This window comes from Tiliqua scincoides, chromosome 7 (genome assembly GCF_035046505.1).
Source record: "Tiliqua scincoides isolate rTilSci1 chromosome 7, rTilSci1.hap2, whole genome shotgun sequence".
NCBI lineage: Eukaryota > Metazoa > Chordata > Lepidosauria > Squamata > Scincidae > Tiliqua > Tiliqua scincoides.
The window spans coordinates 80,037,305-80,054,652 of record NC_089827.1 but is presented as its reverse complement, the minus strand read 5'-3'; the positions used below and the strand labels follow the sequence as shown (position 1 = coordinate 80,054,652).

The window sequence follows — 17,348 nt, the reverse complement described above, 5'->3', positions numbered from 1 at the left end:
GGGGCTACAGAGGCAGAGAAACAATATTGGCGGTTCACCCATTTTAAAAAATATGAAATCCAACAGTTACAGGTCATGCCTCATTATCCACTAGGGCTCTGTTCTGGAACCCCTAGTGGATCAAAAAAATCAGTAGATGCCAGATCAGTGGAAAAATAAAGACCCACTTCCAGGTTTCTTGCTCCTCCATTGTCTCCCCAGAATGCATTATTATAGATGCTCTACCATATTCATTTACCCATCCAGTGGCTCATGGAATCTAGTGGGATGAAATTATAGTTATTGGATTTTGGAGCTTTTTTCCTTGTTACAAGGCATAAAAGAGGACCTTGGCATCAGTGGTAAGTCAAATCAGTGGATACTGAGGTCCCACATGTAGTCAATTCTGTCCCCAGTGCTAATTGAAGAACAGAGCCCCTTGTTAAGTAGACAATAGGGGGGGAAGAGCTGCTAGTCTTTATAACAGCAAGGGAAAGTGAGACATGAATGTACTCAATGCCAAAGAAATGTTTCAGGACATTGTGGGCTTTTTAACTTACTCAACAGGATAGAAAGGTTTTCTACTTCGGTCGGACTGCGATTGCTCAATTGTGATTATTTGATTGGGAGCTTCCATCTATATATGGAAATAAAAGCAAAAGAATTTGCATGTGAGGCTTTGACTTCAAGAAGATTTAAAAGACATTTAGCTTATTTATGAGGATATCAAACTATTATAGAGTCTTGAATTATGAGTGCATATACAAAGTCTGGGACAAGTTGGGTTGCCATTGATTATTGGGGAAGCAAAGATATTATATCAGATAATATATATTAGGCCCTGTTTATATTTTAGTATATAGAGCTGACGCAAAATATATTCTGGTAAAGAGAACCATGTATTGTGGGGACTCTGAATTCAAAGATGACTGTCTATTACATTGATATTGCATCCTTCCTTGGAAAAACTGAAGGGAAAGGTAGGAGTTATCCTTCACAACCACCCTGTGAGGTAGGTTAGGCTGAAATAGTGATTGGCCAATCAGCAAACTTGAGCAGTGAGCAATGATTTGAACTTGGGATACTCTTGCATCCAAGTTCAACTTCCTAGGCTTTAACACACTGTCTCCACTCAGATCCAGGGGTGGCCCAATCTACTGTCCACTGGCAGACCTAGGGTGGGGCAAATGGGGCAGATGCCCCAAGCGCTGACCCTCTGGGGGTGCCCGCACCAGCCTCATCCTTTGTTCTTTTCTTAAAGGAGAAGGGGCACTCATTACCTCTGCTGAAAAAGCAGCAAAATGCTTGAAGTAAGTCCTGTTGTGCTCAATGGGTCTTACTCTCAGGTAAGACATAGAGCTGAGGTATTCAATCTGTGCTTCCCAGCTCCCTAGGGGGCATGGCTAGCCTCTGTGAGGCACCTGGGGGAGAGAGGTGGCCATAGCTGCTTGTGCTGCCTTGCTGCTTTTCTGCAGCTGTGAACAAGATGGATGGGGCAGTGTGAGGTGGAAAACATGGTGGGGGGAGATGGGGGAGAAGGCTGGCTGGGCAGTGGCAGAGATGCTGCATCTCATCACAGGGCAGGCTTCAAACTGGGAAGGAAGAGTAAGTACAGGCAGGGCAGCGCTTTCCTCTGCTTGGGAAGGAGGGAGCCCAAGCCTGCTTACTACATAGGCTTGGAGTCTGTGTCAGCTTAACCCAGGATCCTCATCTTTCTCTTTTTCCTCCCCCTTCAAAAAAAGCCACTCTTGATGGTTTTGTCTCCAAAAATTGATTAAAAAATAAAAATACCCATTCCTTTTCAGACATCCCCCTTTTTCCTCCTGCCTCCTTTGGGGGGGGGGGATACTTCCCATGTTGGCTGCTATTGTAAGACAAAAGACACAATCCTAGCTAGGACTACTCAGAAGTAAGTCCTATTGTGTTCAGTGGGACTTACTCCCAGGAAAGTGAGGTTAGGATTGCAGCCAGTCTCCGAGTCTTAGTTTGCAATTAGCAGATACACACAAAACAAAGTCTTCCCCTCCCCCAGCAAATTCATCACTTCCCCCCCTTGATTTCCAAAACGCTCCAGGTGTGCTGCTAACAAACTCGGCACAATCCTAACCAGGTATACTCAGAAGTAAGTCCTATTTTGTTCAATGGGGTTTACTCTCAAGTAAGTGTGGTTAGGATGGCAGCTGTTTTTTGGCTTCTAGTGTATAATTATAACACCTTCAACCCCATTTTGGGGGTAACTGAGGTGAGGTGTTGTAATGGGGAGCCATGGCCAATGACTACAAGGATCAGGGGAGCCGCGGACCAGAAAAGTTCGAGAACCACTGACATAGAGGATTGCAGCCTGAAAGCTCCTTCCATTCAGAACTTTTTCTTCCCACTAGAAGTGTGCATCCTCTGGAAGGAGGGGCTTGGGGGTCTTAGCTGTCTGGAAAGGAGTCCACCCCAGGTAAAGCCTGGACGATGAGGGGTGGGTAGTCTGGGGTGACTTTTTGAAAAGTCCCTGGCACAGTGGAAAGCTGTTAGTCACCCTCCCCCAACACACACACATACACAACTGATACACATGAGAACCAAAGCATGAACAAACATTCCTTTTCAGTTCATTATCATGTTAATGTTAAGCACCAAATAAAGGGGTGGTGGGTGGGGAAAATTAAAAGATGCTTCATGATGAAACTGCTGGGGGAGGAGAGAACAGAGGCAACTCTTCCTTCTCTTCTGTTGCTTTTGACATGAGAGAATCCCAGTCTCTCCAGCCTTGAACTTAGATTCCCAGAGCTTCTCCCTGGTGCAAAAAGAACTGAATTCTTGCCTGTCTAGAATGTCACTGTTACAGGCACAGGAGACATGTGGGGATGGGACCCAAAGCAGGCTCCCACAGTAACTGTGGTATGGCCTTGCTGGAGAAGCAGAAATCTGGCTCCCTGTTTGGGCACAATCCTAAACAGGTCTACGCAAAAGTAAGTCCTATTTTGTTTGATGGGGCTTACTCTCAGGGAAGTGTGGTTAGGTTTGCAGCCTTTGCCTCCTAGCCTGGGCTAGCCCTGGAGTTTCCTGCCAATTTCATGAGTGCTGTGTACATTTTAGGATGCATGGCCACTCTGCCAATCAAAGCTGTTTGAGTGTGTTTGTAACTGATTAGCTGCACCTTTGATTTGTGTCTGATTTAAGTATCATATGAGGTCATTTTCTGGGCATATTTGTTTAGGAGAGATCTGTGTTTATGTCAAATGCAAAACTAGAAACAGAGGGAACTATGCCCCAGAAAAGAAGGTTGTGTTTTATGACAGGCTTGCAGGATGCACTGATGCACTGATTTTAGTCCCTGAAAAATATCCTGTGCAAATGCACCATTCTGAGCATTACGGATTTCATATTATAATGATAACAAATGGTATACCTAACTCTATGGACCCAAACACCTTTACCTTGTAAGTAAATTTAATTTATTTCAGTGTTGTTTCCAAATAAATGTGCTCAGGATTATGATTTATGGGCAACTTCTTACATTGCATTTTAAAGACACAGAACACTTTACGATGCAGTTGTCTCTGAGAGAATGCTTTTGATCAGATATTTTCAGAGTTCATAATGCTATTTATGACAGAACTGTATGTGTGGGAGATGTGCCAAGATTGTAAAATATTCAGGACCCTGTGACAACTTAGGGCCCAATCATATCCAATTTACCAGTGCAACTATGCCAGTGGGGCATGCACTTCATCCTGTGGTGGGGAGGCAGACACAGAAGCCTCCTCAAGGTATGGGAACATTTGTTCCCTTACTTTGGGACTGCACTGCAGCTGCACTGGTGCTGGAAAGTTGGATAGGATTGGGCCCCAAGGCTGCAATCCTAACCTCACTTTCCTGGGAGTAGGACCAATTGAACACAATAGGACTTACCTGAGTAGACTTGCCTAGGATCTTGCCCTAACAAAGTAATGTGGCACAAGTTTTTGTAAGCTAAAGTTATTTCATCTACCATTTTTACATTGCTATCTTCTATAATACAGTAATAATAAATTTAATTAATTAATTAAATCAGGGGGGGGCGCCAAAATGTTAATTTGCCCTGGGTGACAGATGGGCTAGGTACGCCACTGTGCAGGCCTACCCAGGTTTCAGTCTACATGTGCTTTTTTGATATGCTTGCCTGTCTCTTCAGCTGTGGAAGCCAACTTGGAGCGGTGCAGGCCTCCTTAATCCAGTTGGACCTTGGTACCCACAGGGATCTATTCCCGGACCCCCTGTGGATACCGAAACCCACAGATAGGCAAGTCCTCAAAAGGCCTCCCCAACGCAACTAGAAAATGCCTCTGGTCATGTCTGGAAGCTCAGGTCCAGCCCTCCACTGCTGTTTCAGAACCCGCAGTATATTAAATCCATAGATGCTAAATCCATGGATAAGAAGGATGGACCTGTATACTGTGTCATTGATTGAGGCAGGGAAGACTTTTTGCTACAAAATTTTTTTTTGTAAGTGGAAAAAAAGTGGCGGGAGGGGAGAGGTGAGACACAACTTCCACTCTACATACAGCACAGTTTAGGTGCCAGCAACCTTTGCTGTGTATCTTACACAGAGTATTATTTTTCGCCGATTCCTAGCAACAGTAGGGTTAGGGTTAGGGTTAGGGTAGACAATAGTAGGGAATTACGGCAATGACTAACCCATTACAGCACTATGGAAACAGAAAATGCACCTGTTGACCATCTGCAAGCAAGTAAAGGCTGACAGCCATACTTATCGGAGAAGTAATGTACAGAGGAAAAATGAAAAAAAAGACACACTTGCCTTAATTCCAAAAGGCTTCAAGTAGAATTTTTCTACTGGCTTCAGCCCTAACTGGGTTTTGACAAATGTCGGATTTCCAACCACTCGAATGTAGATGGTGATCTGAAAATGGTTTTTCTTCTGACAAACAAAAGCATCATCTGCTGCTGAAAAATTAAATCCTTTGTTTGTAACAATGTGATATCCCACATCCGGGCTACAAAAACAGGAATCAAGAAATATTTGTGAATGGGATTAAAATGTCCGCAGGAACAGAAACGCACATCACCCAGGCAAAAACACACACACGTGAACATCACAGTTGACAATGATTCAAGCTTGTTCTTTTCACCTTTGAGGCAGGTGTAAGAATTCTGATTTGAACAGGAAATGAATGAGAACATACAAAAACCTTGCAGATCATCTCAGAAGAGTTCAGGGCTATCTCACATGTTTTCTCTTCAAAAACATGTTTGTCCTCTTCCACAACTGGCAGGCAGGAGAACACGGCCTCCCAGCAGTGGAAAGTGCAGGGCAGGGTTACCTTCTATTACCATAGTGGAGATGGAAAAGGTGCAAAAGAGAGCGACTAAGATGATTGTGGGCTGGGGCACCTTCCTTATGAGGAAAGGCTACAGCTTTTGGGTCTCTTCGGCCTAGAAATGAGGAGCCTCAGGGGGGACATGATTGAGACATACAAAATTATGCATGGGAAGGACAGAGTGGATAGAGAGATGCTCTTTACACTCTCACATAACACCAGAACCAGGGGACATCCACTAAAATTGAGTGTTGGGAGTGTTAGAACAGACAAGAGAAAATATTTCTTTACTCAGCATGTGGTTGGTCTGTGGAACTCCTTGCCACAGGATGTGGTGCTGGCGTCTAGCCTAGACACCTTTAAAAGGGGATTGGACGAGTTTCTGGAGGAAAAATCCATTATGGGGTACAAGCCATGATGTGTATGCGCAACCTCCTGATTTTAGAAATGGGCTATGTCAGAATGCCAGATGCAACAGGATACAAGTCTTTTGTTGTGTGCTGCCTGACGCATCTGGTGGACTGGGGCAACAGGATGTAGGATCCACCCACTTCAGTAAAACAATGTTCTGTGGATGCACATGTAGGTAAACTGAACATTTCGGATACTTACTTTGTTCCTTATATCCATAAGGAACCACTATTGAAACTGAGGAGACTCTTGTAAATATTGTCATGTAAATGAATGAAGAACTCTTCTCTGTGAGTCAATGCCCATTCCCATAATAGATCTTGGAGCATATGTAGAAAGCCAATCACAAAAGATGTCCTTCTGTTGACACTCACAAATTCAGATGAGGATTGTCAGAGACTATCCTGAACTATTCAAAAGTGTATTACCAAGTGTGGGACGTAAAATGAGTTCCCTTATGTTCTGCAGTTCTGTGAGGGGCAAAGGTGTCAAAGATCTTCTTGAAAGAAGTCATGAATTAGCTGTCTGGAGAGAATCATGCCTCTCTGTTTGTGCAACTCATACATCATTCCAGAGCTGCAGCGCACAACTCTGAGTCTTCATTGTACGCAGAGTCATTTTGTTCACTAAGGAAAGACTGAACAATAATCTCTCTTATCACATGGCGCTGGAGAGACCCTCACTGCACACAGCCAATGAAAGGCAGCCCTTTAGGATTTGCCTATTAGAGATGAGAAGGGTCTCATGTATGGACTTTACACAAGATTTATATCAACTTTATTGTCTATCAGGGTGATGAATAAGGAGGAAAGGATCCCTTTGAGATTCACTTTCCTCGCTTGATTTTAGCAGACAGAGAGAATAGGAACAGGATCATAAATGACAAGTTCAGTCGCTTCTGAGTTTGCAAAGAGCACAACAGAAAGGACATCAGGTTACAAACAGATGAACATAACTGAAAATCTGTATCTTTAAATGTCTGTGCCTTTAAAGGTTTTCTACACGCACAGTGACTTTTGCTACTGGAGAGCAAATATTTGCAAATCCCAATTTTTTCCCTTCTTGTGAATGAAGAACGTTCACTTGATGGGCCACAAAACCTCAAATAATATGAATTACAAAGATATACTTTACTGATAAATAATCTTCCTAATTACTAATACATAAATATAAGGTAAATAATATTTTAATCGTTTTTCCTCATATATTTGACAAATAATGTTCACCATCCTAAACTCAAATCCCCACTAATGTGTCCCTATGTTTATTTTCTTCCCTTAGAACAGCAATTTCTACGCAGCACACCTGCGGAACTTCAGAATGATTGAAGAAATAACATGGTAACCTATGTTTAACTGCAGGTGCATTGGCAGTCATTTCATTTGATGGTACTAGCAGGGGCAAAGGCAGCAAAGGGATAAAACTGTGCCTCATTTTTATAACTCTAATAAGCTTTGGGATGACTATTTTCTTCCTTTCAAGAGTAGGTTTGGCCATGTACTACAAATGCAGTGCAAGCATTCCATCCGACCGCTTTTGTCAGTGTGGAAAAATGTCTATATTCTTGTCTGCAAAACAATAAGAATACCAGCAGTGCTGGTTTGGGTTGTTGGCTCCCCCATACCCCCTGCCCAGCCCAACTGCATTCTGAGGACCTCAACTGTCAGTGCACTGAGGGTTCACTGGCTGTACCGGTCAAGTGGTTTCTCTGACAGTAGGGCTGTCACTGGGGAGTCTTCAGGAATCCACATCTATCATCAGATGCTTTTAAACATGGTCTCCAGGAATGCCCAACATTATATCATGCTGTGGGAACAAATCTCCAGGAATCTGAAAACCAGTTCTTGGTTTCTATACAGGTAGCTGATAATTGAGGACACTATCTGAAAAATTCCTACAGGCATGCAGGTGGTGCATACCCCTACCCCGGATCATTCACTGCAATGACCACAAATAAGAACATAAGAACAGCCCTGTTGGATCAGGCCAGAGGCCCATCTAGTCCAGCTTCCTGTATCTCACAGCAGCCCACCAAATGCCCCAGGGAGCACACCAGGTAACAAGAGACCTGCAAGGCCTCCTGGGAATTGTAGTTAAGAACATAAGAACAGCCCCACTGGATCAGGCCATACGCCCATCTAGTCCAGCTTCCTGTATCTCACAGCGGCCCACCAAATGCCCCAGGGAGCACACCAGATAACAAGAAGACCTGCAAGGCCTCCTGGGAATTGTAGTTAAGAACATAAGAACAGCCCTGCTGGATCAGGCCATAGGCCCACCTAGTCCAGCTTCCTGTATCTCACAGCGGCCCACCAAATGCCCCAGGGAGCACACCAGATAACAAGAAGACCTGCAAGGCCTCCTGGGAATTGTAGTTAAGAACATAAGAACAGCCCCACTGGATCAGGCCATAGGCCCACCTAGTCCAGCTTCCTGTATCTCACAGCAGCCCACCAAATGCCCCAGGGAGCACACCAGATAACAAGAGACCTCATCCTGGTGCCCTCCCTTGCATCTGGCATTCTGTGGCACTGAATGTTGCAGAATACTTGGCCTCTCTGTAATCCCTGGTCCCGTGTGCACTGAAGTAGTGGCATAACTAGAGGGAGTGCAAAGCACTAAGTTTTGCAGGGAGCCTCACCTCAGTGCACAAGCAACCCCTTGACTCAAGTCTCGACACAGTGGGTCAGCACATCCCTGCTTGCAAATAACCCCTAACACCTGCTGCAAGCTCTCAACCAAAGACAGGAGAAGGCTGATGGACATACAAGCAGGTGTTTGCCTCCATTTTGCTCCCATCGCCCAGAATGGCTCCGAAGAGGAGGGGCCGCTTGCATGCTGCAGTGAAGCTACCTGCAAGACTTAGTGCTTTGCACCCCCTCTAGCTACGGCACTATACTGAAGGATCCATCTATGACACAAACTCTCCAAGTACACTTCTCTGACACTTCTCACAGGCCACAGCTAACCTGGGTTCCTCTAACTAATACTTGATTCCTGAGGAAGCCACAGGCGAACAATGACTATTGAACAGATTTTAATATGTAGGACCCACCCGTGCTCATTCTCAGGAAAGCAAATTGTGCCTTTTACTTTAGGGTGTTTTCATACCTACCTGAGCATAATAGTTAAGAAAAAAAGAACATGATCAGCACTTACAGTTTTTCGTAATTTTGGTTAAACAGACTACTCCAGGGAGATATTTGATATTGTTGCCATGCTAGGGACTGAGTGCATTTTTCAACAGATGCTGCATCCAGCCCATCGCTGTCATATTCTTGCACTTCAGAAGAAGGACCCTTCACTGCCACTGCAAAGAGACCAACATGTAAATTCATTTCTCAAACTAGCAGCATCATATTCTTGGTCCTGAGGCTGTGTCTAGCTGTAAACACAATGCTACCACTAGTTGTGCATTGTGCCACGGGGGAGGGGGGAAACCCTTGTGTTGATGTGACTCACTAGGATGCCAGGAGTGCAGCTCACAAACCAGGATTGCAACATGTTTTACGTGATACTAAACGCAATGCATTTGGGCCTCTTCATTTGCTTTGAATCAGGCATGGATGCAGTTAATAAGGCACAGAATTCAGAAGAGGAAGGCAGATTTTCCGTAGGAGTTGGGTACAGATTCAAAGTCAGGGTTGAGAAGGACTGGCCCATCCATTTGGCCAACTTTGAAGGGGTCATCTCATGCAGCAGATTGGTTCACCAACTAACCTTTGTCCACCACCACCTTTGTCCACCAACTTGCCTCCACGGAACCTTCCTCCCTGGATTGGAAAATGAGGAAGTGTGGACAACAGAAGAGCAGTAAGCTAAACCATTGGAAGATGCTCTCGCTCACCTCTCTCTCCCCCGCCATACTACTACTTCTCCTCTATTCCTCTCTTCCATTCCTGGGAAGAACATGTGCTGGCACATAACCTGCTAAGGGACAACAGCATTTGGCATGCTGTCTCAGGTACTAGAGGTCTTGGGCCAGCCATCAAGGAATCGTACTTGAGCAGGGTTCACCACACCATTCAGAATGGATAGAAACATTCAGTGGGGTAAAATTAGCACACAACGAGGAGGGGCCAGGGCAGTGTGATGACAGGACCATTACATCCTGGGACAACTGTGTCCAGATCAAACGCATCCTGGCATTGGACATTTGCGTCCTTTTTTTGGAGTCCTGAAAATTTGTGTCCCAATATATGTACATTTATATTAGATGTACTTTTTTATTTTTAAAATGCAAAGATAAGGTTAGGGCTAGGGCTGGAATAAGAGGCTTAGCCTATATAACTTGGGGTTTGTTGCCCAGTTATGGTGGGATGCAAATAACTGGGACACACAGAAAAAGAAAACCAGACACAAATGTCCAGGGACACGGACACCAATGACCAGGACACAAATGTCCAGAAGGCAAATACCACAGTACTAGGCAGTGCGACCTGGGAAACTGCCTGCTACTGTATTGCTGTTGCTGCCCCAAATGACTCTGATGGTGAGTGGGAGGCAATGGCATAGCTAGAGGGGTGCAGGCCGCACCAGATGACGCACATGGGGGGGGTGACACCACTACCGGCCAAATTGATTAAAATTGAAGTTTTTAGGAATAATGTCATGTTATATATCATTCAATGCGTAATTTCATGCAGAATGCAACGAAATAAACCATGTTGAAATATCTCTTTTCTATCAAAAGATATAGCCAAAAAAACCAGTGGGGAGGGGCAATGATTTGTTGCCATGTACACTGCCAGGGGCATTGCCTCATCCACTGCATGGGAGGTGGTCCATTGTGGAGGGGATGTGCTGGTCTCCTGCACCAGATGTCAGAAATGCTAGTAACACCACTGGTGGGAGGGTCTGCTTACATGGCGCATTGTGGTGCCTGCTATACTTAGCATGCTGCCCTCCTCTGACTATGCTATTGCCCTGATTCAACTAGAGCAAAAGTCCACAAGACTTCCAACACGAGAGCTTAAAGCCAGAGACACCGTCTCACTGATTGCACCCAAATCCTGCAAACGCAAGGCCAGCACTGCTCCCGGTCATGGATCGGCTCAATGGCCTTCTACAGCTGATCTTCCAAGCCAGGTGTCACTTGTGAAAGAGAAGGCAGCATCTCCCTCTTGACACAAGAAAAGGCCCAAAGGCCTAAACTATTCTGCTTGACAGAACTTGAGAGCACTGACTGACTAATGCTTTCAAATCAGAAGTGTTTTTTTTTTTTTATAATGCTTTATTTATTTATTACAGATACAGGTAAGGAAAATCGGATAGACTTAGGGCTAGGACTACACAGGTTACACACAAGGCTGGTGGCCATCGATTACAACAAACATTAGTCCAAACGAAATTAATAATCAATACAAAAATTATCATATTCAATAACCCAACTGGTTAATACTTTAACATTCCATATTTTTCCTCTAACCTTATCTATCCCATCATAAAAAAACACTTCAGACTTTTACTTATACACTCTTCTTACCACTAAACTAGTCTCTAAAATAAAATCTTTCTTATCTAATTCTTAATTTCTAATATCAGATCTAAAAAAGAAGTCTTCGATTACAATGGTATTACCCCCTTCAATATCTCTTATAAAATATTATACATCATTTTCCATAACTATCCAATCAAAAAAGGCTTCAAATTTTTACTTATAAACTCTTCCTACCACTAAACTAACCTCTAAAATACAATCCCTTATCTAATTCTTAATTTCTAATATCACATCTAAAAACAAATATCTCCAATTATAGTGGTATTATACTTCGCTTATCCACCACATATTTATTAACCCAAAATACAGATTTAATATTTTCTCCAAAATAAATTGACATCTATAATTCATTTTATTTACCTTCTCTTTTATAAAATAACCCTTTTATTTCTTAATACCACATTAGTTTACACAATACTTATATTCCAAATTTACAATTCCATCTAATTTATTTCATATGTTTACCACTTTATATGTTTACCACTACCATATTTATTTCATGTTTACCACTTTAATTTTCACAATACTTATATTCCAAATTCCCTTTTCATCCACTTTAATTTAATCTAATTAATAAAATATTTATCTTAATACCACTTAATTTCCGCAATATTTATATTTCAAATTTTCATTTGCATCTATTTTAATTTAATATAATTTTAAAAAAAAATTCTACTTATTACTCAACCATTTTGACCTTCTTATTGTTTACTTTGTACTCTGTCTTATTGGTGTTCCCTCTTAGTCCTCCGACTGGTTCTTCCGCTTCCTGTTTTTCTTCTTTTTCTTCTTAAGCCCCCCCCGTTTTTCTTTCTTCTTTTTCATTCTGTTATTCTTGAATTCAATCCATAAATTCTTCCTCTTCTTGAGACAGCTTACTCTCTGAACATTTCCTCTTTTTCCTTCCTTAAGGTTCTTAGTTATTATGACAATTGCTTCTTCCATCTCGTGTCCCATTTCAAAATACTCCACTTCTTTAACTTCACCCGACATCTGATTCACTTCTTTAACCTCACCTGACATCTGATCCATTCTTTTTTCTTCTCTATTGTTTATAATCCATCCCCGTGAGCTTACAAGGGAGGAGCTTATTTGCCCAATTTATTCTCTGACTTGTTGCTCCATTTCTCTTCTAAAATCCATCAGAAAATCCACCAACCAGGCCTGGCTTTCATGATCATCTTTTAGATTTTCAAAAGCCATTTTTATCAACACCAACTCGAACCACTTCCTGCAGGGCTACTTTCTAGTTTTGTATCTAAGGCTACTTTCCAAATTTTTTCCACACAGTCAAATTAGGTTCGTATGCCTTTAAAAGACCAAAAACAGAAAAAAGAAATTCAAGCCTCTTGCTGAGAAACCGAAAGTAACAATGTCCAGGCTTAAATAAAGGCTTTTTGCTAGGAAAACGAAAATAGACTTTATTTCCTTCGTTGAAAATTACTTATTTATTTCTCTTCGGTACATACCATTAAAAAATATATAATCTTGTACTTACTCCAGCAGGGGAAATATCAATTCACCTATTCCCCCCCTGGGTGGCTAACGGCCAGCGTAAATAATCTTGAATTATCTTCTCCTCCTCCAGACTTCTTACTTACAGTTCTCGGTAAAACTTTTTAACGAGCCAAGTTCACTCACTCTTAATAGCTTTTTTCGCTGCGATGTTGTTGTATCTAGGCCATGGGAGGACGGGTTCTCAGCTCTCCGAGCTTCTCCAATATGGCTCCCGGGATAGATATGATTCAGCACAGAACAAAACAGAGAGAAATCCTTGGAATTGCCTGTTTCTAAGGAACCCCCCCCCCCCCCGTTCAAGCTCTCAGCTCTTCGTACAGTCTTCCTGGCACCGAAGCGTGCCTCTGTTGTTTAGGCACATGAAAACACATCTATTTCGCAGTCTCTTCGGGAGCCCCCAAAGATCACTGCAACCTCGCTGAGAGTTAGCTCCGCCCCCCTCAAATCAGAAGTGTTTCTAACCTCCAGGCACACAGTCGTAAAATAGGTTAGAGATGCCCAGTGATCCTGTTACGAGCTGCTATGCACAGCTGTTTGATGTTTCTGTGCCTCACGGCCGAACCACAATCACCCCCGGCAACAAGGAAGACTCAGAGGCAGAAGTCATCCACCACACTCCTCCTTTACTGTATGTACAGATATTTACAAGTCCAAGTAGTACAAACGGTACACGATCCACTCTCCAACCAACGTAGCCTCCGGCTCACAATGCTCTGCTTCTCCCACACACTTGCTTGCCTCTGCTGGACATTTATGTTTCTTGCAGCCAATCACAGCATTGGGAATTACTGCACAGTCATGCTGACTGTGCAGCTGCTGCCACACACACACACACACACATGAGATCACCTGATGCAATATCACCAGATATTGCATCAGCATGAAGCTCCCAGGATGCTGTGCACTGCCAAGGTCTGGCCAAGGCTTCAGGCCTGATACTGTGCAGCCAGTAAATTACCAGTCAGGCCGGAGTTCAACCCGTGACACCCCTCCTAATTTCTGGCTGTGCAGTGCATTTACATTCATGGTTACATTTCCCTTCAGCAAGGCAACATTTTCATTACAGTGGGTACATTTCAGTATTTCATTTACATACATCTTTTCACAGCTTGTTACACACGTTAGATTACGTTTTCTTTCCCAGGGCATGCAATGCAATTTATTACACTTCACAATTTCTTTTGCTGTTTTCACATTACATATAGTGACAAAATTTGTTTCACCATCATAACCATACCTACTGGGAGGCATTCCCTTATTTGCCCTTTCTGAACGCCTCGGTATGTCAGATTTACTTGTTTCCTCGGAGTCTGGCTCTGATTTCGGCAGTTTCAGGGTTAATTCTTCCCTTTGCCTCTGCTCAGCACTCGGCCCCTCCAGCCTGCTCTTATCTGTCTGCCTTGGCAGATTGCCGGCTGGTGTTCCAGGCAATATTACTGTGCTTTGCTTTGGCTGAAAGTCTGTTCCACCCCTCTGATTCATTAAACACCGCTGACCGGGAGATTGTTAATTTACAATTCCTGTCACAGAAACGGTAAGCTTTTGAGCCAGTGTCATAGCCCAGAAACGTCAGTTTTTCCGTTTCACTCCCAGGTTTTTGTCCCTTGCGGATTTGGACCCAGGCAGACACACCAAAAATGTGGAGGTGTCTTAGGGAAGGGCGTTTCCCGTATAAAGCCTCATATGGTGTCTTGCCAATTCCAGATGTCCACAGACGATTTATTAGATAGTTTGGGGTCTGCATGGCCTCAGCCCAATAACGTCTGCCCAGATTCGCGTCAGACAACAATGCATTCATTTTTGTTTGCAATAACCCATTGCGTCTTTCTACCATCCCGTTTTCTGCAGGCACTCCCCTGTTTGTTAGCTTGTGACGTATGCCCTGTGCTTTCAGCCAATTTTCCAATTCTGCACATGTGAATTCTGTGCCTCGGTCGGTCTGCAATTCCCCAACCTTACGGGCATATTTTTGTTCCATGAACTTCACCCACTCACGTATGCGCTGACAGGTGTCAGATTTACTTTTAAGTGGAAAACAGTAACTGAACCTGGAATGGTGATCGATCAAAGTCAGAGCGTATTTTGCTCCCCCCACGGACGTATCAAGTGGCCCTATCAAATCTGCTGATACCACTTGAAACATTCTGTCCGTTTGTCTGTCACTCTTCTTGTTGACAGGACAGGCCTTTGATTTTACCTTTTTACAGGTTTGGCAATCAAGGTACCTTTGGCATTTCTCTAATTTTATGCCACTGGCGTTCTGCACCGTCCTTTCTAGCACAGCATAGGATGGATGCCCCAGTCTTCTGTGCCAAATGTGACAGCAACTGTCATGCTCTGCCTCATTTCTGCAGAGGTTTGTGGCACCTTCAAATAGTGTACTGTCAAGTACGTAAAGGCCACCTCTTTCTGTGCCTTGCGCACAGACCTTATCACCACGCAAAATTTTACATTTCCCTTGGTCAAATGTTACACAATACCCCTTTCTATCTAACACAGTAACACTCAGTAAATTATGTCTGAGCTCAGGTACATACAATACATTGCATACAGACCCATCAAATCCTGGCACCGTCACTGTGCCCTCCCCCTGCACTGGGGAGTCGAGTCCGTTAGCTAAATGTACAGTAGCTTTTGAAGTTGGTTGCAGGAATGTAAACAGTTCTTTCTGGCAGGCCACATGCTGGCTGGCTCCGCTGTCTAGCAGCCACTCGTGCTCGCTCTCTTGCTCCACCAGCTGAACGACGGACACGTCGGAGCTCTTGCCGCCCCTCCTCCGCCTGGTATCTTTCCTCCCTGCAAAGCGATCTTTCAGGGAGGGACACTCACGTCGTAGATGCCGTGTAGATCTGCAGACATAGCAACGCTGCACAACAAACACTCCAGGGCTCTCTCCCTTTCCCTGGACAGCTGCTTTAAGTGGAACATCCTCCCTCGCTGTAGATGCCTTGGCAGTTAGCCCACGCTCCCAGCGGTTATCAGCCCTCTTCATTTCTTCCTCCATCAACCTGCCGGTTAGGTAGGACAGACTTAGCTGCCGCTCTGGGAGGGCTTCCAAGGTCGTTGCCATCGTGTCATGATTCGTCGAGGGAAGACAAAATTATAACCACCTGTTGCAGTTCCGAAATTCGAAGTCCTCGTTCCTCTAGGTCGGCGCATAGCTGCCTCATGGCACGTAAATGCTCAGTCATGCTCGTGCCAGGTTCCAGGTGCTTACAGTACAGCCTTCTTGTTAGGCTGACCTTCGACACGACTGAGTCAGACACATACACCGCACGGAGTGCATTCCAGCACTGGTGCGCTGACTCCAAGCCGCGGATGTGGAAAAGCTGAGAGTCTTCCAGACCCAAAATGATTGTGGCCAGGGCTTGCTCATTTGCGTTGGTCAGTTCTTCGCTGTCCTCATCAAGCTCCGCAGTGTCCACCACTGCCCACAGCGACTGTTTCACAAGCAGGGCTTTCATTTTCACAGCCCAGCCCCTGTAATTGTGCACATTTAGCCTTGTGAGTGGATATCCTTGGACTACTGCCATCATGCAGTTCTGTACAAAGGTCTCTGAGATAAACGACGCTCAGCAGACTCACCGGGGTGTTTTGGTTAGGGCAAAACTTGGCACAGCAAACGTAAATTAAAGTCCTGTGCTCTCAGCTCATAAGCTGTCGCGTGCTGGCCCATAACCTGTTACGAGCTGCTTTGCACAGCAGTTTGATGTTTCTGTGCCTCACGGCCGAACCACAATCACCCCCGGCAACAAGGAAGACTCAGAGGCAGAAGTCATCCACCACACTCCTCCTTTACTTATGTACAGATATTTACAAGTCCAAGTAGTACAAACGGTACACGATCCACTCTCCAACCAATGTAGCCTCCGGCTCACAGTGCTCTGCTTCTTCCACACACTTGCTTGCCTCTGCTGGACATTTATGTTTCTTGCAGCCAATCACAGCATTGGGAATTACTGCATAGTCAGGCTGACTGTGCAGCTGCTGCCACACACACACACACACACACATGAGATCACCTGATGCAATATCATCAGATATTGCATCAGCATGAAGCTCCCAGGATGCTGTGCACTCCTGGTCTGGCCAAGGCTTCAGGCCTGATACTGTGCAGCCAGTAAATTACCAGTCAGGCCGGGGTTCAACCCGTGACAGATCCTAACCTGAGTATTTGTTTACGTGGTTGCAGAAATGGAGAAGGGCTGGATAAGTTGAATAAAAGGAATGCAATCAGGACTATACAGGCCTTTGAGCGGCAAAACTGAAAGGCTTTGCATAACCCAAGGCATGAACATGACAAAAACAGGACAACAGTGCAGCATAATTGCAGCTCAATGTATAGAGAGACGGGCAAACACCACAATTACTTATACATTCATGGATGAATCCAGTTCTCCCATCTTGCACTCCTTTTGTGTTCATTAGACACTCACATGGGGCACAGAGAACTAAGGGTCCAATCCAGAGTCTGGCATGCTAGCTTATGCTGGTGCACACTGTCACAAACATGTTGTAAGTCTTACTGCAGGCCCAGCACCCAAGCTAGCCCAATGCAAGCCCACACAGGGCTAACTCCAGCGCCGAGCCTGCGCTCTACTGTCTAGTGTTCATCCAGGCCCAATCCT

General features: G+C 44.4%; 1 protein-coding gene across 1 annotated transcript in view; it reads right to left on the bottom strand.

Moving 5' to 3' along the window:
- MYRFL (myelin regulatory factor like) overlaps positions 1–17,348 on the bottom strand; it is a 75,919-nt gene that overhangs the window by 40,036 nt on the left and 18,535 nt on the right. Inside the window, exons 6-8 of the mRNA XM_066634527.1 lie at positions 8,862–9,012; positions 4,772–4,967; positions 540–616 (exon numbers count right to left, since the gene is read on the bottom strand). Of these exons, the coding sequence (XP_066490624.1) occupies positions 540–616; positions 4,772–4,967; positions 8,862–9,012 (424 nt within the window). The remainder of the gene's footprint in view (positions 1–539; positions 617–4,771; positions 4,968–8,861; positions 9,013–17,348) is intronic.